At 36.5% G+C, this 22,380-nt stretch overlaps 1 protein-coding gene across 5 annotated transcripts in view; it reads left to right on the top strand.

Moving 5' to 3' along the window:
- The window catches only part of GRIA2 (glutamate ionotropic receptor AMPA type subunit 2), a 160,337-nt gene that overhangs the window by 101,579 nt on the left and 36,378 nt on the right, over positions 1 to 22,380 (top strand). For all 5 annotated transcript variants that reach the window (XR_006295089.1, XM_043566738.1, XM_043566713.1 and 2 more), the window contains exons 6-9: positions 2,873 to 3,034; positions 20,242 to 20,409; positions 20,659 to 20,763; positions 21,441 to 21,551. Coding sequence is in view for 4 of the 5 variants with exons in the window: in XM_043566738.1 (XP_043422673.1) it covers positions 2,873 to 3,034; positions 20,242 to 20,409; positions 20,659 to 20,763; positions 21,441 to 21,551 (546 nt within the window). In the remaining variant the exon portion in view is untranslated. The remainder of the gene's footprint in view (positions 1 to 2,872; positions 3,035 to 20,241; positions 20,410 to 20,658; positions 20,764 to 21,440; positions 21,552 to 22,380) is intronic.

Raw genomic sequence — 22,380 nt, 5'->3', positions numbered from 1 at the left:
TGAAGATCAGCTTAAGAAAAGTCTTTATGATTATGTAACAAAATGACAATACCGTATGAAATGCAGGGGAACCTGTAAAGGGACTTAGACATTTACTCTAAAAGTTGCAATGTGGTAATAATAGGCATTCTGGAAAGACACAGTAGTGAAAACGGGGGTAAGAAATTGTCAAAGAACATTCAGAAAAATTCCCAGTACTGGATGACACAAATGTGCCCCTTGAGTACAGAAAGCAATGAAAGAAAAGAGACTTCCTTTCATATTTCAAAGAAGATGTCATCATGACATTTCAGGGAAAGATAGATCTTAAAGATTTTGGACAGGTGGGAGGTGTAGGCAGAGAGGGGTACAAAGGAGGTCAAAATTTTGTATTTATTACAAAAAATAATTAGGAATAGACATTGTATTTTTCAATAGAAACAATAGAAGTCAGAGGAACAATGTCCTCAGATTATAAAAGTTTGAACTTAAAATTCTGTACTTAGCCAAAATACTAATCAAGTGTCAGAGCAAAATAAAGATATTTTGAGGGGCGCCTGGGTGGCGCAGTCGGTTAAGCGTCCGACTTCAGCCAGGTCACGATCTCGCGGTCCGTGAGTTCGAGCCCCGCGTCGGGCTCTGTGCTGACAGCTCAGAGCCTGGAGCCCGTTTCAGATTTTGTGTCTCCCTCTCTCTCTGCCCCTCCCCTGTTCATGCTCTGTCTCTCTCTGTCTCAAAAATAAATAAACGTTAAAAAAAAAAGTTTTAAAGATATTTTGAGACATTCAGTGTCTCAAAAAACTTACCTCCAGTGTGTCTCAGGAAACTATTGAGGGCTCTGAAAGAAGGGAATAAAACATGAAAGAATAGTAATCAAGGCAGCCAGATTCGGAACTAGTCAGAAACATGGTGAAGGGACACTCCAGGGTATTGTTGCAGAGAAGACAGAAAGACGAGCCAGTTCAGATCACAGCGTTTAAGAAGTTCTCCTGTAAATTAAATATTCAGAAAAAAAAAAAGAGAAGCAGATTACTTGATATGTTTGAATATGTTATTTAGAAAAGGAAAGATTTACTTGTATAAACATGAAAAGTTCCCATGGAGCAACTGGAAAAAAACTAAAGATAGGTATATAGAAAACTATAGTAAGTAGTGAAAACTGTAGTAGTGAAAAACTGAAGCAATTATTTTTTTAAATTTTTTTTTCAACTTTTTTTTAATTTATTTTGGGACAGAGAGAGACAGAGCATGAACGGGGGAGGGGCAGAGAGAGAGGGAGACACAGAATCGGAAAAGGCTCCAGGCTCCGAGCCATCAGCCCAGAGCCTGACGCGGGGCTCGAACTCGCGGACCGCGAGATCGTGACCTGGCTGAAGTCGGACGCCTAACCGACTGCCCCACCCAGGCGCCCCAAAACTGAAGCAATTATTAATGTGAGAATGAAATACCTTTCATGAAGGAAAATGCAGCCTCAGCACATTATCTGGCTTTGCTCTGAATAACAGAATTGCAAATATGAAAAGCATGAATGTGAAATGGATGAGGAGGTAAATGTGGATGAATTGCATACTCATCTGACATAAGCAAAAACTCAATAAAAAATATCTAAAATGGATAAATTAAGAAAGCATATGTGGGGACGCCTGGATGGCTCAGTCGGTTAAGCCTCCGACTTTGGCTCAGGTCACGATCTCATGGTTTGTGGGCTCGAGCCCCGCGTCGGGCTCTGTGCTGACAGCTCAGAGCCTGGAGCCTGCTTCAGATTTGGTCTCCCTCTCTTCCTGCCCCTCCTCGTGCTCTGTCTCTATCTCTCTCTCATAAAAAAAAAAAAAATTATAATTAAAGAAAAAAAAAGAGAGCATATGTGTCATGCAGAAATATGGAGATAAATATATGACAAACAAAAATTATTGAAATTGATTGTTTTGAAGCAGCTTAATTGAAACAGGGTTGGGCAGAGCAGAGAATCAGCAACTTTTGTTATATATTTTTTTTGCACTGTTTGCATTATTTTGATAAAAAGAAAAAACAAAATCATGAACCAATAACAAAGTAATTATCCTTCTTTACACAAATATATTAAAATATACTTTCTTAATATCAATAACAAAGACAAGATTCTCCTATATTTTGGATTCAGGGATAATTTCAATCCTTATGCACAATAATAAGGAGTAAATGTATGAGGTGAAAAAGTTAATAATTGTGATTTGTTAAAATTGTGATTTCATCTTGTGATTTCATCTTTGAGAGAATACTCTCAAATTGAGATAGAATTTATGACAGCACAAAATTTGAAATCAATGGAAGTACCACATAATAATAGTTTTAGTAATGACTGAATTCATTCTAATAATGCAAGAGATTGATTTTTAAAATTTAATACATTTTATAAAAAATTAAGTTCCATACTTAATATGAAATTGTTTGACTGTTCTCAAATAATGACTAGTCATTTAGTACCCTCCATTCTTATTTTAAAGGTGTCTTATCACCTGAGAGAATGAACAATTTTAATAAGAATAACTTGCTCACAATGGTGTAGCTCCCAGAGAACTAGCTTTACGTTATTAAGTATCTATAACCATGCGGTAGTGCTCTGTTGTAGAAGCAATAAATAAAACCCGTCCTTATCCATGGAAGATTTCTCAATAAAATGGAGAACTTTTATGTGAGTACAACCAATAAACATTCATTGATTAAGGACCTACTGTGATTACAAGATGATAGTAGGTATTGGTGCCGAGTACTGGCTGATAGATGCATGAAACATTTCCTATAAGCTTTTGATCTCGTGTGCTCTTTGACATCTGTAAAACCTCAATGTATAAGTTATTTTGTAAATGTTCTCTTTGATTCCTAATGGAAAGCCTGACATGTGTTCTATGTCTAGGGCTTTACTGATGGAGACCTATTAAAAATTCAGTTTGGAGGTGCAAACGTCTCTGGATTTCAGATAGTGGACTATGATGATTCCCTGGTATCTAAATTTATAGAAAGATGGTCAACGCTGGAAGAAAAAGAATACCCTGGAGCACACACGACTACAATTAAGGTATGTGTCTACCTACCAATATGTACATCTACCTCTGTGTCTATGTATTTATATATCTGTATCTGTATCTGTGTCTGTCTATATCTAACTGCTAGCAAGTAGCCTGTTCTCTGCAACACTCTAGGAAGATAAAAATCTGTTTGTTCTAGTACTTATAAAAAATGCAATGCTTCATGCAACCAAACAGAGAATCTTTGAATTCTAAATGCAGTGCACTGTTCTGTTCGGAGCACTACCCAGATTCATCTTTTATTCTCCCCATGGAGACTTTACTTGTTTATTCAGTGTATTTTATTATGTGTCCACCTGCATACATATATTTACCTCCAAATATTAAATGTCTCTGCTGTTGATAGGAAGGTTTGTTTGTTGTTGTTTTCTTTTTCTTTTTTGGTCATCTTATTGAGAGCAGAGACAAGAGTGGATCAAAGAAAGAGTAAGTGGAATGAGATGATCACATTCTTTATGCAACTAGATTTTTGAAAATTAAGAGCTTCAGAACATAATGCAAAGTATTTCAAAGGCATAATGATTTCGTTTGCTTGTTTGTATATTATTAAGCAGATTATGTATCGACCAGTCAGGGACAGTATTATTTCATTTGCTCTCACAGTTATGTTTATACATCAGAGAGAGGTTTTCTTGTTGTTTTCTGCACATAATGGGAAAAAAAAACCAGATATGGATGTTTGGCTTTAAATTTGGGTCTGGCTGTGAGACTGGTCCTAGGTAAGGATTGAAGTTCTCTACTTTGGGGTATATAAATAGATCCTGTTAATTTTAAGTTAAATTCCAAACAGCATCTCATAGAATAGAATGTTAAAGAATAACCCAGAGTTCTTTTTTTTTTTTTTTTTCTCAAAACTGTGCGGGTTCTTGTTTAGTGACTTTGACTCATACTCCACATTCACACTGCTTATAACAATATTGTGGGCTTGTGGGAGTGCCGCCATGTAGCAAGGCTGATGAGAAGGAAAATGGACACCTAGTCTTTTCGTTGATGTCAGGGTACATCTACACCTGTGCTCAGTAGAAGTCTGACTGCTGACCCTTGTTCTGTGGAATTGCAGGTTTCTACCCCTTCCAAGATGGTGCCTTTTTAGCTGTCAGATGAACATTGCATGTGGCATTCATCCCCAAATAGAACTAACATGCTCCTTTTGAATACTCTGGTAGTCATCATGTTCCTCCACTGCTGCCTATTGTGAGGAGGATGAGAGCAAAATGAGATGATTATTGTCCCAAGGAAGTTGTATCATTATGGAAGTTCATGGGTCATGCATCAAAATACAAGGCAAACTTGGGGTATGAGACATCTTTGGCAATGCATTCTATTAACAATCTTGCCAGATTCTAGCTCCAGATTTTGCTCTGTTGGAAGCTTGCTCCCTTCCTGCTGTAGCATTTCCCCCTGTAGTGCCTTTCTTTCAGCTGCTTCTGCCAAGTTTCAGAGAGATCGTGATGGCCCTTCGGTGTGCAAACAGCATACATAGGGTTATAAGTTTAAAAAAATGTAGGTTCTGATTCAGTGTTTGACCCCAGTTAAAGATTCAACACCATTTACAGAGACAGCACAGCTTTGGAAACAAAGGCTTCCATAGGAGAAACATTTTTTACAGCCTTTGAAGCTTGATAAAAATTAGTCTGTGCAACCAAATGGCTTTGGGTAGGAGTTCATCTCAACACAGACATATTGCTCATTTACTAAAGCACCAGGGACTGAATTAAAGAAAAAAAAAAAAGCTCTTTGATAATCTGTAATCTAATGGAGGAGACTAACATGTCAATAAGCAAATACGATAAAGGATGATGCATATAAAATATGCCATCTCCCTGCATACGATTAGGACAATATGGGGGAAGGGATGTGAAGGAGGGCTCTCCGAAGATGGGGCATCTGAGCAGGGATGTGCCTGGAGAAAAGGGTGTGCCTGTGTGAAGGAGCCTGTACACAGACTCAGAAGTGACCCAAGGGCATGACTGAGTCAGGAAACTGTATTTGTTTGTTTCTTTGTTTGTTTGTTTTTCCACTGTAGGAATTTAAAATATTTGGATTGGGTGGGAGAGGGACATATTGTGGGAGTTGTCAAGAGATAAGCCTCTTCAACTGTCAACAGAGGTAAAAGGTAGGGATTAGAAAACAGGGCTTTCAAGATTTTTTCTGCTTCCATGGGCAGAAGAAAGGAAGAAAGGCCATATAGGGCATGATATAGCATTTTCTAATACAAACAAGTAGCATATTTTCAATATATGATCTGTTTAAGGAAGGAGAGTAAAAATATTTCCCAATGAGATTATTTATTTTTATGTTGTCTTTGGGTCATTGTACCAGGTACATTGCCTGATCATTTAAATCACATTTTATTATTACTACAATAAAAATTTAAATTATAGGCATAAAAATCTGCAAAAATGCAATTCATTACATAAAATTCTCACTATGGCTAGGCTTTGGAAATAATATTGCAAATTATAAGAGTATTAAGTAAATCATTGTTTTAAAGTCTTAGTCTTCTCCAAAAGTTAATGAAACTTCCATAGTTTCTTAATTAAAATCATTCTTATTTGATGAATAAAAGTAAAATATGAATGTTTCAATATCAACACATGTCAATAACTATGAAATATAAATTACAAATGTTAAATTTCTTCATTCTTATATTCTGTACAAAAAATAACTCTAGAGTCATGGCACTGAGATTTTAAATCTGGCTCACCAATTCACTAATTTCAGGCAACACTCATTCATTCATTTATTCATTTATCAATTCGTTTATCCACTCAATACTTATTTATTGAGTTTTTACTCTGCAGACTGGCACTGTTCTAGGTGTCAGAGAAATGACAAAGTTCTAGTCTTTGGGGATTTATAGTCTTCAGACTAGAAACTAGCAATTGCCTTTTAGCAAGGATGGAAATTGTCTTAATGACATCCCAAAGTCAATATATTCTAAACTAAACTTTTGATTTCCCACTGCTGCTCCCTCTTCAGCACCTGCAAACTTCCTTCAACAATCTTTCTACCTCATGTGATGACAACTCCATGTTTTCAGTTGTTACTTGACCAAGAACTTGGAAATGGCCTTGACTCCTCTCTTTTCCCTGCAGTCCACATCCAATCGTTCAGGAAATCCTATAGGCTCTGCTGTACTTCTTAACCCCTCTTCTGTAACCACCCTAAATCAATCACCATCATCTCTCTGCGAGGATTATTGCAATGGTCTCCTAGACTGGTTTCCCTGATTCCACATTTGCCCTTATCTTTCATGTTTGTGGTCCTTTTAAAACATAAATTAACATTATCACTGTGCTGCTTTAAGCCCTCCAATAGCCCTCTGTTTCACATGGGGTAAAAGCCAAAGTTATCTCTTTGAGGCCCTAAATACTCTGTCTCCCAGTCACAAGTGACTCATCTCTTGGCATTCTCCCCCTTGCTCATGCAGCCTCAGCTACATTAGCCTTTTTGGTGTTTCTTAAGCACGGAAGGCACTTAGGGTCTTTGTGCTGGCTATTTCCTCTTCTGGACTGTTCTCCCCTAAATATCTGCATGGCTAAGCCTACGTCACTCTTCAGATCTTTGTTCAAACGCTATCTTCTCAAGGAAGGAAGTGGCAGGCTTTCTCTTTAAAATTGCAATCTTGGGGCACCTGGGTGGCTCAGTCAGTTAAGCATCATACTCTTAATTTCAGCTCAGGTCATGATCTCACAGTCATAAGATAGAGCACCACATCAGGCTCCCTGTTGAGCATGGAAACTGCTTGGGATTCTCTCTCTCTCTGCCGCTCCCCTGCTCGTCTCCCTCTCTCTCTCAAAAATAAATAAATAAACATTTAAGAAATAAATAAGTGGGGCGCCTGGGTGGCGCAGTCGGTTGAGCGTCCGACTTCAGCCAGGTCATGATCTTGCGGTCCGTGAGTTCGAGCCCCGCGTCGGGCTCTGGGCTGATGGCTCAGAGCCTGGAGCCTGTTTCCGATTCTGTGTCTCCCTCTTTCTCTGACCCTCCCCCGTTCATGCTCTGTCTCTCTCTGTCCCAAAAATAAATAAACGTTGGAAAAAAAAAATTTTAAAAAAAAAAGAAAAAAAAGAAATAAATAAGTAAAATTGCAATCTCTCCATCCATCAGGGTATGTCCATTGCTAGCTTTCCCTGCTCTAGTTTTTGTCATGATTACCTTCTAGTATACTGCTTTCATAATTAATATATTCATTACATTGTTCATTGTCTGTCTACTCCAACTTGAAAGTAAGTGCCACGGGGGCAGGGATTTCTTTGTTGTTTGTTTACTGATATATTCCAAGCTCCTAGAATGAGGCCTGGCACATAGCTGCTATTTAACAAAGGCTTTAGAGGAAATCAAAGATACTGTAGTAGTACCCATAATAAGCTGGTCTAGTCCAAGGTCTGAAGTAAGAAAAGGCTTTTTTGAGGAAGCAGTAGTGAATTCAACACTTGAAAGGATGGTAGGGGTTAAGAGAGAAAGGACAGTGGCTCCCCACAGAGAAATAGGATATGTAAGGTTCCAGGGCACAGAAAATGTAAATATTTCCATAAGGCCAGAGTCTGGGCAGAGGTGTTTTGAGGGAATTCAGACAAATACTTCTTTAGAAATATGTGTTAGCCAGGGGTGCCTGAGTGGCTCAGTCAGTTGAGCGTGATCATGTCATGTCATGATCTCACAGTTTGTGGGTTCAAGCCCTGTCTTAGGGACTGTGCTGACAGTGCAGAGCCTTCCTGGAATTCTCTCTCTCTCTCTCTCTCTCTCTCTCTCTCTCTCTCTCTCTTTCCCGCTCTCTGCCCCTTCCCTACTCATACTTTCTCTCTTTCTCAAAATAAATAAATAAACTTAAAAAATAAAAGAGAAATATGTATGATCTAGATTTTGTGTGCCCTGTAGATTTACGAAGGAATTTTTTTATCCTATTCAGAGAGCAATAGGGAACAACCAGAGGAGAATGAATATCATGTTTTGATACAAGAAGATTACTGACTACACTACCTGGGTGACAACAGGTTGTAGCCTGTGTATGTGATGGTCCGGTAAGCTTTTAGGAAGATATCACAAACAATCCAGGGAATTCTGAAACGTGGTCATAGCATAAAGATGGAAATTAATGGACTTGTTACAATTGGCAATTCTTTCAGATCTTATTTGCAAAAGAAATGATTATTGCAAGACTCATGATGATTCTTCTATTATATAGGAATATAAATCCAGTTGAGAGGTATTTGTGGGTTAAAAACAAGACTCTGAAAGGCAGTCTGTATCTTTGGTATCTTACTGGCCCCACATCTCATACACTAGTTTGCACACAGTAGACACATAGATATTTATTGCAATGAAGACTAATGAAATGAAAAATATAAATTCTGAAAATAACAAATCACTAAGAAAGGAAAAAAAGTAGTTATCATTGTTATGAAATTTGGTTAAAATTTCTGCTCTGGCATTTGTTATGTCCCTTATTCGGCCCTGGCGGAAAAGTAGTGTTACTTTATTGGTGAAAAGTAGAATGACTGTAGTCATCAGACATGAAGCTTCTCGATTTAAATGGGACAATTCAAGTGAGCATTTTGCTTTCCATCAAAAACGTTCCAGAAGAGGCAGATAATGAAGATGATTTGCCACTATCTCAAAAATAATTTATGAACACTTCTATTGTTAGATAGGTTTTCAGTATTTTCAGTGTCTTCAACAACTTGCCGGATTACAACTACCCATTCTATCTTGTCACATCGACAGTTTGAACCTTAGTTCAATTTTTGTGTCCGTAATGTTCTGCTGATGTTAAGGAATTCAACAATAATACATGACTGACATTTTTGTGGCCCTTTAAATAATGACTTTCCCACCAGAATCTCATTTTACTCAGGAAACGACTGAAAGCACAGACCCAAACTTTTTTAATTGCTGTCCTAAGAGAGTTATTAGGCCTGTCTGAAAATAGCATCATCTTTTTCAGTTTTGTAATTAGCACCGTGCATTATATAGTACCCTGGTGACTTAATAGAATTAATTCTGCTTCTTGAACATTTTAACTGACCAAAACCACTGCTAACACGTCGGTGTCCCCTACTCCTACTATTATTTTGCCACACAACATCCTAGAGGTTTCATATGTTTAGTTCCTTATATTGTAGGTTTAATTGATTGACTGATTTTTTTTGTCTTTTTATTTTATTTTAGTTATTTATTTTTTAATATAATTTATTGTCAAGTTAGCTAACATACAGTGTATACACTGTGCTCTTGGTTTTGGGGGTGGATTCCCATGATTCATCACTTACATAACAACACCCAGTGCTCATCCCAGCTAGTGCCTCCTCAATGCCCATCACCCATTTTCGCCTCTCCACCGTCCTCCCATGGACCCTCAGTTTGTTCTCTGTATTTAGGAGTCTCTTATGGTTTGCCTCCCTCTCTGTTTGAAACTATTTTTTCCCCTTCTCTTCCCCCATGGTATTCTGTTAATGGTTACAGCAGGGCTTTCAACAATAGCCAAATTATGGAAAGAGCCTAAATGTCCATCAACTGATGAATGGATAAAGAAGATGTGATACACACACACACACACACACACACACACAATGGAATGTATGCAATTGGCAAAGAGAAAGAACGAAATCATGCCATTTGCAGCAATCTGGATGAAACTGGAAGGTATTATGCTGAGTGAAATAAGTCAGTCAGAGGACAGATATTATATGTTTTCACTCATATGTGGATCTTGAGAAACTTAACAGAAGACCATGGGGGAAGGGAAGAGGGGAAATATAGTTACAATTAGAGAGGGACGGAGGCAAACACAAGAGACTCTTAAATACAGAGAACAAACTGAGGGTGGATGTGGGGGTGGGGGAGAGGGGAAAATGGGTGATGGGCATTGAGGAGGGCACTTGGGATGAGTAGTGGATGTTGTATGTAAGCCAATTTGACAACAAATTATATTTTTAAAAAGTTTCTCAAGTTCCACATATAAGTGAAAACATATGATATCTTTCTCTGACTTATTTCACTTACCATAATACCCTCCATTTCCATCCACGTTGTTGCAAGTGGCAGGATTTCATTCTTTCTCATTTCCAAGTAGTATTCCATTGTGTGTGTGTGTGTGTGTGTGTGTGTGTGTGTGTGTGTGTGTATATATATATATATATATATATATATATATATCTCACATCTTCTTTATCCATTCATCAGATGATGGACATTTGGGCTCTTTCCATAATTTGGCTATTGTTGAAAGCACTGCTATAAACATTGGGGTACATGTGCCCCTATGAATCAGCACTCCTATATCCTTTGGATAAATTCCTAGTAGTGCTGTTGCTGGGTCGTAGGGTAGTTCTATTTTTAATTTTTTAAGGAACCTCCACACTTTTCCAGGGGGGCTGCACCAGTTTGCATTTCCACCAACAGTGCAAGAGGGTTCCCATTTCGCCACATCCTCTCCAGCATCTGTCGTTTCCTGAGTTCTTAATTTTAGCCACTCTGACCAGTGTGAGGTGGTATCTCAGTGTGGTTTTGATTTGTATTTCCCTGATGAGGAGTGATGATGAGCATCTTTTCATGTTAGCCATGTTCAGTTAGCCATTTGAGTTGTCTTCTTTGGAAAAGTATCTATTCATGTCTTCTGTCCATTTCTTCACTGGATTATTTGTTTTTCAGGTGTTGAGTGTGGTAAGTTCTTTATAGATTTTGGATACTAACCCTTTATCTGATATGTCATTTGCAAATATCTTCTCACATTCTGTCGTTTACCTTTTAGTTCTGCTGATGGTTTCCTTTGCAGTGCAGAAGCTTTTTATCTTGATGAGGTCCCAATAGTTCATTTTTGCTTTTATTTCCCCTGCTTTCAGAGATGTGTCAAGCAAGAAATTGCTGCAGCTGAGGTCAAAGAGGTTGTTGGCTGTTTTCTCCCCAAGGTTTTGATGGTTTCCTTTGTCACGTTTAGGTCTTTCACCCATTTTAAGTTTATTTTTGGGTGTTGTGTAAGAAACTTGTCCAGTTTTATTCTTCTGCATGTTGCTATCCAGAGACTGGGTTTTTTTTGTTTGCTTGTTTTTGTTTTTGCTGTTTTGTTTTTTTTCCATAGAATACTTTCCTGCTTTGTCAAAGATTAGTTGGCCATACATGTCTGGGTCCAATTCTGTGTTCTCTATTCTATTCCATTGGTCTCTGTGTCTGTTTTTGCCAATACTATACTGTCTTGATCATTACAGCTTTGTAGTAGAGGCTAAAGTCTGGGATTGTGCTGCGTTCCACTTTGGTTTCCTTATTCAACATTACTTTGGCTATTTAGGGTCTTTTGTGGTTCCATACAAATTTTAGGATTGTTTGTTCTAGCTTTGAGAAGAATGCCATTGCAATTTTGATTGAGATTGCATTGAATGTGTAGATTGCTTTGGGTGGTATTGACATTTTAACAATATCTCTTCTTCCAATCCATGAGCATGGAATGTTTTTCAATTTCTTTGTGTCTTCTCCAATTTCTTTCATAAGTTTTCTATAATTTTCAGCATACAGTTCTTTTACATCTTTGGTTAGGTTTATTCCTAAGTATTCCTAAGTATTGCCGGTGCAATTGTAAATAGCATCGATTTCTTGATTTTTCTTTCTGTTGCTTCATTATTGGTATATAGAAATGCAACCCATTTCTGTATATTGATTTTATGTCCTGTGACTTTGCTGAATTCACGTGCCATTTCTAGCAGCTTTTTGGTGGTCTTTTGGGTTTTCCATGTAGATTATCATGTCATCTATGAAAAGTGAAAGTTTGACTTCTTTCATTTTGTTGTCTGATTGCTGAGGCTAGGACTTCCCCAAAGCCAGCAGAAGAGAATTAATAAAGATTAGGGCAGAAATAAACAATATAGAATCCAAAAAAAAAAAAAAAACAGTTGAACAGAGCAATGAATCTTAAAGCTGTTTTTTCTGAAAAAATAAACAAAATTGAAAACCCCCTAGCCAGACTTCTCAAAAAGAAAAGAGAGAGAACCCAAATAGATAAAATCATAATTGAAAGAGGAGAGATCACAACCCACACAACAGAAATACAAACAATTATTAGAGAATACTATGAAAAATTATATGCCAACAAACTGGACAACCTGGAAGAAATGGACAAATTCCTAGAGACCCACACACTACCAAAACTCAAACAGAAAGAAATAGAAAATTTGAACAGACCCATAACCAGCAAAGAAATTGAGTCAGTTATCAAAAATCTCCCAACAAATAAGAGTCCTGGGCCAGATGGCCTCCCAGGGGAATTCTACCAGACATTTAAAGCAGAGTTAATACCAATCTTTCTCAAGCTGTTCCAAAAAATAGAAATGGAAGGAAAGCTTCCGGACTCATTCTATGAAGCCGGTATTACCTTGATTCAGTCAGAGACCCCACTAAAAAGCAGAATTACAGGCCAATATCACTGATGAACATAGATGCAAAAATTCTCAACAAGATACTAGCAAGTTGAATTCAACAGTATATTAAAAGAATTATTCACCATGATCAAGTGGGACTCATTCCTGGGCTGCAGGGCTGGTTCAGTATTTGCAAATCAATCAATGTGATACATCACATTAATAGAAGAAGGGATAAGAACCATATGATCCTGTCAATAGATGCAGAAAAAGGATTTGACAAAATACAGCATCTTTTTTAATAAAAACCCTCAATAAATTTGGGATAGAAGGACATACCTTAACATCATAAAAGCCATATATGAAAAGCCTACAGGGGCGCCTGGGTGGCGCAGTCGGTTAAGCGTCCGACTTCAACCAGGTCATGATCTCGCGGTCCGTGAGTTCGAGCCCCGCGTCGGGCTATGGGCTGATGGCTCAGAGCCTGGAGCCTGTTTCCGATTCTGTGTCTCCCTCTCTCTCTGGCCCTCCCCCGTTCATACTCTGTCTCTCTCTGTCCCAAAAATAAATAAACGTTGAAAATAAAATAAAAAAAAAAAAAAAGAAAAGCCTACAGTTAATATCATCCTCAGTGGAGAAAAACTGAGAGCTTGCTGAGATCAGGAACACAATAGGGATGTCTACTCTCACCACTATTGATTAATTGATTTTTAAAATTTATTAATTTACTTTAATTTTTGAGAGAGACAGAGACAGTGTGAGCGGGGGAGGAGTGGAGAAAGAGAGAGAGAATCCTAAGGAGGCTCTGTGCTATCAGCACAGAACACAATTTGGATCTGGAACTCAGGAAGCCATGAGATCATGGCCTGATCTCTTGTTTTGAGGCAAAACAAGAGCCAGAGGTTTAACTGACTGAACCATCCAGGCACCACTTTATAGTCTGTGGTTTAAAAAGTGTGTATATGGCTGAAATAAGCCCTTAAATTAAAATTTTCATATGGATATTTTATAAAAAGTGATTGAAAAATAATGCATTGCACTATTCAAATGTATATTATGGCATTAAATCATATTACTTTGTAAATGTGTATTACAGAATTAAAAAGGCACTACTCTATATAATAATAAGTCTCAATATCTGGGTTCATCTCATTTCCACATTCCTTCATCTATAAAGGGAATAAATTTAGGTGATCTCAGCTCAGATTCCTCTAATGCCATGATTATGTGAAGTGCTGATTAGGCATTCAGTAAAACATACATGAACAGTTCTAATTTTTGCTGAATCTGTGACACCTCAAATGGTTCCTTTGTCTCTCAAAAATTGTAGTGACTTGCAAGCAGTCATCTCCGAACTCCAGAAATTGAAATCAAATCCTAAATAACCTTGGAACATATCTGTTTTCTTCTTACTGGATTATAAAAGATAAGGAACTTTCACGTTGTTAGAAGATTCCTAGAAAGTGGGGAGACTCAGGGAGGAATTTATGCAACCAACAAAGTAAGAGATCTGCCTCTTAGAAAGTCTCTTCCAACTGATGGGTGAATCAAAACCAGTTTTTTTTTTTTCCATCTTGATGAACCTAATTAGTTTTATCTGGAAATTTGGGTTCTTAAGTGAATGCAAAGTTTTAGAAGGTTAAAAGTATTGGTCGTTAAGCAAGACTTTCAGTCAGAGTCAGTAGCCCAACTGGATAATTTAGGTAAAAAATATGTAGTTTTTTAATGTATTCCTTTCACATGAAAAATCTTTCTTCATGGTGGACTAAAAATTATTTTTATTATTCAGGAAGAATAATAAGGGATGTTAATTTTGATTTCTTACCAATGGAGTTGGCCTTTTCACCCGTGGAAATGTGATACAGCCAGTGTGCTTACTAAAGATGTTGATTATTTTTAAATTTTGTAATTAAGATTTAACCTTTTTAGAGCAGTTTAAGGTTCACACTAAAATTGAGCAGAAAATGCTGAGAATTTCCATATACCTCTGCCCCCAGACCTGCATAGCCAACTCCAATATCAAGTTCACTCACCAGAATGATTCATTTGTTAGAATTGATGACCCTGCTTTGATATATCATAGTTGCCCATAGTCCATAGTTTACATTATGGTTCATCTTAGTGTGTACATTCTGTGGGTTGGCACAACTGTGTAATAACATGCTTCCATCATTATAGTTTCATAGTGAATATTTTCACTGCTCTGAAAATCTTCTGTGCTCTATTTATCTCTCCTCCCACTCCTGGCAAACACTGATCTTTCACTGTCTCCATAGTTTTGCCTTTTCTAGAATGTCATATAGTTGGATTCATACAGTATACTGCCTTTTTAGATTGGCTTTTTTCACTTAGTAATGTACATCCAAGTTTCTTCCATGTCTTTTCATGGCTTGATAGCTCACTCATTTTTAGCACTGATAATATTCCATTGTCTGCATGTACCACAATTTATTCATCCAAACATTTACTGAAGGATATCCTGGTAGCTTCAAATTTTGGCAATTATGAATAAAGCTACCGTGAATATCTATGTGCTGGTTTTGAGTGGAAATATGGTTTAGACTCCTTTGGGTAAATACCAAGTAGTGCAATAGCTGGATCATATGGTAAGAGTATGTTTAGTTTTGTAAGAGACTGCTAAACTGTCTCCCAACGTGGCTGTACCATTTTGTGTTCTTACCAGCAACAAATGAGCATTCCTGCTGCTTCACTGATGCTGAGTTTCTGTGATGATATCATAACTTTATGCAGTAAAGTTTCAAAGGGCACGCAGCTCTGGAAAAGTCCAGAGTGCAATTAAATTTGAAATTAATGCAAATGAATAAACTTAAGTTTATAATATATCTCCTAATACTGTTCATTTTTTTATGGCTCTAGGTGATTCTTGGTCATTGCCCAGAATATATAAACAAACAGAAAGACTCTCTCAAGTTTTTCTTATAGGTTTACTTATTTTTCTTAGAGCTCATCATTTTTGACCATTTTGATAAGTTTGTAAAATGAAGAAATTGAGAGGTATATTATAAAATTCTTTAGGGAAATATCATTTGGTGTATAATAACTTTAATCAAATAAGGGATGCCACTTAAAAATGAGTATATAAAATTTTTCATGCCATAAAACTTTTAATAGCCCAAAGTATGTTACACAAGACATTATTTTTATGGAAAGTAATTGGTGTTAAGGAAATTTTTAAAATGGTAATTTGTTTGGACAATGAATGTTCTTCAGACAAAGCTAAACTGGGATTGTCACTGCAGGATTTCTCAGGGCTTTTAATACGCCAATGTGAGAATAATTTTCTGAACTTATTGAATCATAGACTCTTTTGTAGATTAGGATAGTGGTTTTCAAAACATCAAAACAAGCTAGTTTTATACCCGGACAGATAGTAATACAAGGAAAAAAGAAAGCAAACACACTGATTAATAACTTGTATTTTTTAGCACATTTTATAATTCACCTGGCTTCTCATTTCCTATAACTCTACTCATTTGATGTGGTGTTTGCCAAACAAGGGGACCCACTGTCCCAGTGTGCTTGGTACTGAGGAGTTTCCTGGGATTGCAGACTTTCTGCTTAAAATGGGGATACTATCACCAAACCAGGCTGGTTGAGCACCGTCATTGCTCCAGAAACACAGAGATCTGAATTCAAATTCCACCTGCCTTATTTGTGACCCTGGGAAAAATATAACATGTTAAATTGAAATCTTCATCTCTAAAACTGAAATAAAAATATTTGTTGCATCGACTTTTTAAAAAGGACTTGCTAGGAAACCACTCAGCTCAGGTTTGGCATGTAGAGAACCAGGTCGACATGAATTCTTTCTCCCTCATGAGCTTTTCCAATACTACTATGACATAAGAGAGACATTGCTTTCCTTATTTCATTGGTAAGAAACCTTGGACACTCTTTTCTTAACTTGCCCAAGACAACTGAGTAGTAAATGATAAAATCAGGACCTAGGCTCTGTCTTCTGATGTTCCATTCAATGCTTTCTAAACTATATACAATCCAATTTCAAATGTCAAGGAAAATTTCAAAAATGACCATTCATAGCAAGGTTTCTAACACTTTCATTATACCTAAAGCCTAGTACTTTTTCTTGGAATAATTGTTTTGTTTGTTTTAGCACAGTGCAGATAACATGTTTAGGAGGAGGTGCTATCATAATAATGACCCGTAAAATGTTATATTATAGCCTATTTATCCTTTTTGTATGTTCATTGAATTCTAAATGTACATAGAACTTCTTTTTATTCCCTCTTTTTCGACTGTCAGAAAACCGTTTTCTGGTCCCAGTGATTATGGTAATGTATTATTGAATAGTGTCTGATGACTATTGGGCATAACAAACATGTTTAAAATGTGTATTTCATTTTATATTTGAAAAATAAGTCTCAATAAATCTAATTTAAAATGGAATAAAAAGTGCATTTGGAAAATGGACCATAAAAACGTTTCCCAGATTTCTTCTTTAAAGTGTGGATATGATGCAATTGTGATATGAGCGCTGCAAAACATAATGGCCCCCACTGAATTATAAATTTCCAACTCAGCTGAGGGATTTCACAGAACATAAACACCGGGGCAGAGATGATGCATTTGTTTTCAAGGAAGGAGATAGTTACATTGGCATCATGTTCACTTCCAATTAATTTGCACCTAGTTTAGTGAATGGTAGAATAAAACTGAAATATCTAACAATCCAATCAAAAATATGAATACATTTGTTTAGAAAAATAAACGAGCCACATATGTGGCACATAAACAAAAAGGAACTCTGGAGACAGCGTCTGTTTATTTTCTCTCAGTCCAGAATTGTGTTTCTATGATTGTGACTTTTAGTTAAGAATGATAATAGGCTGGAGACTTGATTAAATTTGAACATTTGAAAAAGGTTGAAAGGATTTTCTCTTCTTAGTATGCTCATGCTCTGAATCATAATTGTAACATGCTGCACAGACCTAAATGCTTTTAGTTCATTCAACCTAATATTATTTTTTAATGTAGTTCACCAACATCTATAGACCTCTAAAGCATTTAGCAGATGACTTTATAGATTTCTCCTAGTAATGTGAGCAAGCTGACTCAAAGAAGAGTTTGGCTTTTAACTATTATCGTAACTTTTTAGTAGACATTGCAATACTTCTTTTTTTACACATCTGATTTATTCAATTTAGCTCTGTTTCCTATTCAGTGCCCTAGACTTTATTTTAAGAATCACACTGTCAATGAACTAACTGATGTAGAAGAAGGCAAATTAATCATTTTTTTTTTCCTCTAGGAGAATAGAAACAAACATATATGTATGCCAGATAAATTTTGGTGTGTTATCTTATTTCTCCAGGTCTTTGCTTAAGTAGATATGATATAAAACAGTGCCTTTGATATAATACAGGTTTTCTTTTTTTTTTTAATTTTTTTTTTAACATTTATTTATTTTTGAGACAGAGAGAGACAGAGCATGAATGTGGGAGGGTCAGAGAGAGAGGGAGACACAGAATCTGAAACAGGCTCCAGGCTCCGAGCTGTCAGCACAGAGCCCGACGCGGGGCTTGAACTCACGGACGTGAGATCATGACCTGGGCCGAAATCGGACGCTCAACCGACTGAGCCACCCAGGCGCCCCTATAATACAGGTTTTCTTAAAAGAGTCCATGAATATTCTAGAACACTGGGAAAAGAAATATAATAATATGTTTCCTATTATTATAATCATTTTGTTTATTTTTCTTTCCCTTATTTGTTGAAGGTATATTACTGTTTTTTAATCACTCTCATTTATCAATGAAGAAGGGTTTTTAAAAAATTTAGTTGTAGTAATATTTTCACTAATTTTATAATTGACATTCATATTGTTATATAACCTTCATTAGTGTCACTTTTTAATGGCTGCATAATACTTTCTTAAGGCAGAAAGTATAGTATTAAACTTCCTCTACTGTCAGAAATTTAGGTGGATTCTAAATCTCGTTGGACCTCTTACATACTATATTTTGCTAATTCCTCACATGTACAGTTTGAAGAAAAAGGTTGCAGATTTTTGGAAAAAATGGTGATGGGTTTTATTTAGATCTGTATAGCTGATCAGATATTTGTAAGAAACTCAAGTACAAGCATCCAGAAGATCATCTAAATATGTAAAGGACTCACAGATAGGCCTGCAATGACATTGTTTAACAGGTATCACATGAGAAGAAATAAGTAAGAAAACCTAGAGGTAAATATGAATATCTTATTATAGTTTATAGCACTCAGTCACAGAGCACATGGCCTCCAAACCATTTTCTCTTTTTCTTCTTCCTACCAACTTTCCCATTAAATTTGACTCATTTGTATGATCAAATGAAAACAATTCACCTAAACTAATTCATGCAAAGATTGAATGACTGATAACCTCACACTGCCATTTTCTCATTTAAAAAAATGGAGGCTCAAGAAATTTCTGGATGCATGAAGGCGATGATTCATATGACATAAACTATTTTTCATTTGCCTTATTGTAATATCTCTCATTTAAAAGGATAAACCAGACAGACATCTATCCACCATCAGACCAATTTATAACACTATAATAGGTAGATAGCAGTTATCTATTTATATAATCTTTTCACTGGACTGGAAGAGAATATGAGTCCTATAAAGAGTCCCAGGGTCCATGTCAAGATCTCTGAACCCCTTGCCTGAACTCTTTCCTTCCTTCTAAATCTTTACAATAGGTGTCACAGAGAATGTGTGCTCTTGGCAGTTTTATGGTTGAAAGATAAAAGTTTTCTGTCTTATGGCTTCTATTTTTTCAGTGACATGTAAGGCAAGATGCATAGCTGTCGATATTAGAGAAGAGAAGGTATAAAATAATAATTTTGAGAGTGGAGGAACTAATTTACTAAAGAAGTGAGGGGGATTACTTGGAAATACTAAGTACCCATTTGGGACTTGTGGTCAAGAATTTTTGTATCTCAAATTCAGTATGATACTGTGTTTTTTACCCAGATTCACTATACTTTTGTTACTTACAGATTGAAAAATACTTAATAGCAGAAATTTCCTCAGCATTCATTAAAGCTGTTGTGTTAAAATATGGTTTATCATTAACAATAGTAGCATGATACATTTGATAGATGGAGGTATATATACATGCATCAAGTAATACTGATTTAGCCACTGACAATGCTTAGCACAATTAATACCTTTTTTTTTTTTTGCATTTGGCCCCCAGATCCTGTAATAATACTACTGTCCTACTGGGATCTGAATACCATAAGTTTGGAACCAATCTTACCATAAACTGTTGAGGCATGAAGGGGACATAGAAATTATGAAATTTGGTGGTTCTATTTGATTACCCTAATCACTGAGGGGATCTTAAAAACAAACATTGCAAAGACTATTGCAGATCTATGGGAGCATCACTGAGGTAGAATTAGACACTTAAACTAATCAATATTCTTTCCCTATTGTCAAACGTACCTTTCGTTAGTGGTAGGATATTTATTTGTTAATTTGATCATTTCCTATATCCCCAAATCAGGCCATAGAGTGATGTTCTAAAAAGAAATTCGTTAGGAAAGAAAAGACACAATTTTGAAAGTTGTCACCTGAAATAACCGAGACGTTAACATAACGGGAGTTACTTACGGTCAAGAACACACTCTATAGTCCCAATATTCCGTATTACCTCTATTAGATTCTTAGACTTCTAGATGCAGGAATGGTTTCTAAGTTCTTGGACTGTGAACTGGTATTGTATGGTGGCCGGCTGCAGTCTAGATGGCCAGTGTGCAATGAACCTTGGAATTTTTTTCCCATTCTTATGAAGTGTGTGTGATGCTTTTCAGTATACTTCTGCTCTGACCTACGACGCTGTTCAAGTGATGACTGAAGCTTTCCGCAACCTACGGAAGCAGAGAATTGAAATCTCCCGCAGGGGAAACGCGGGAGACTGTCTGGCAAACCCAGCAGTCCCCTGGGGACAAGGCGTAGAAATAGAAAGGGCCCTCAAACAGGTTAGTCACTCAAAATGATTATGAATGTGAGTTAACAACGAACACTGTAGTTTTCTACTACATTAGTCTCCTTGTTATGTGTAATATAAAGTGAATAGTATTTCCTGACTGCACAAAGGTAGGTTGAAGAGTGAAAAACAACCTTATAAATGTAGTTTTCTTGACTGGAGCTAAGAGTAATCTGTACCCTGTTTGTATCTTTGCTTGAAGTAAATTGATAACTGTGATGCTTTCCCATTTCCTCATTAGGTTCAGGTTGAAGGTCTCTCAGGAAATATAAAGTTTGACCAGAATGGAAAAAGAATAAACTATACAATTAACATCATGGAACTCAAAACTAATGGGCCCCGGAAGGTAAATCATTAGGGATCTAAAGGCAGTTTTCTCTCTGTGAGGAGGTGAGTTAATTACCCATCACCTCTTCTTCCGAAGAGTCCTGGAAAAGTGTATTCACGTAGGTAGAGTTTAACTACTTCCAGAAACAGATGTATTTTAAAATGTTTTGTTTCCTAAATATAATCAATTCCTTTCTGGTAAGTAACACTGAAATGTAATCTTTAAACAACTGTGAATAGAACTCTTTATATGTATTTTTTTCTATCAAGGTATAAGAAGTTTAATGAGAAGAGAAAGAGCGATCGCTGACAGTTTATGGTTCAGAAGACAAAACATAGCTGGTGCAAATATGCGTTAACGTTTTAGCTCAACACCTTCCTTTTAACTGTTATGGATACAGTGTCATTGCTTGGATTTTATTTCTATTTCTATACGATCACTCCCAAACAGATTACCCTGGGAAAATATGAGAAGCGAACATGAAGAAACAAGCTGTTTTTAAGAATTGTTTTTGTTTCATTGTTCATATAAGCCCTATTTCTATCAGAGTCACATATATCAAAGACACATGTCTGTTTAGAAGAAGCCTAGTTAATGTAGATGTAATTTTGGATGCAGACATGAGTTTGAAATTATTAAATTCTTGGCTAATAGAAAGATCACTTATCCATGTGCCTTTCTGTAACCTTTTTCAGATTGGATACTGGAGTGAAGTAGACAAAATGGTTGTTACCCTTACTGAGCTCCCCTCTGGAAACGATACCTCTGGGCTCGAGAATAAGACTGTTGTTGTCACTACAATTTTGGTAATTAGCTACAGATGCCTATGCTTTACTTTAGTTTTTCTTATGGAAAACATCTGCCAACTAGAATTGCTGTTTGCATTTGAGGATAACTAATGCAGTGCTGCTTTGGCACCATTTTAATCACGTATAGCATATTTACTCTGTCAAAAGGACTACACAGGCATTAAGTAAAGCATTCAAAATATTTCCTATCCTCTTCAATACTGAAATTTAGCTTGACGGGTAATTCATACAGTGGTGCATCACTAAGTGTGAACGACTCGGGAAAGTCTTGAAGAGCGTTCCTTGTATTTCCTCAAGTGCTTTACCTTTCACTTCCCATGCAGTTGTGGGTACATTCTCTTTTTACATTTGTTACATGGTCTAGTAGCAGTGTCAATATCTTTTTCTTTATAATATAAGATGAAATTCTTAAAGATAAAGATAATCTCCCTTTTTTTAAACCCCCAAACTCAACACAGTCGTTAGCACATAGCCAGTGCTGAATGAATGAGACAAAACTGAACTGAATCTTGAACATCTAGGCTTTGGATAGATGGAAGGAAGATGTAGATCCTCGTGACAAGCTGTTGGTGAAATGAAATGGAGGAAATGGGGTTCACTAATAGTACATGGTTTTATGACAAAACAGCTGTATTTTGTTTTATTAAGCAGTGATATAGTAAACTTGTGGGATTCATTATTCTGACAATATTGAGAAGAAAAACATAGGTTAATAAAATAAGAGATCTGGATAAAAACATTGACATTTGGAAATATATTAATAAGGGTAAGTAAGCTAGACATTTGAGGGATTTTGCCTTAATCATGCCATTGAGAGGAACTGTAT

Source organism: Prionailurus bengalensis, chromosome B1, assembly GCF_016509475.1.
Source record: "Prionailurus bengalensis isolate Pbe53 chromosome B1, Fcat_Pben_1.1_paternal_pri, whole genome shotgun sequence".
Lineage (NCBI taxonomy): Eukaryota > Metazoa > Chordata > Mammalia > Carnivora > Felidae > Prionailurus > Prionailurus bengalensis.
This window is presented reverse-complemented; position numbering and strand designations above follow the sequence as displayed.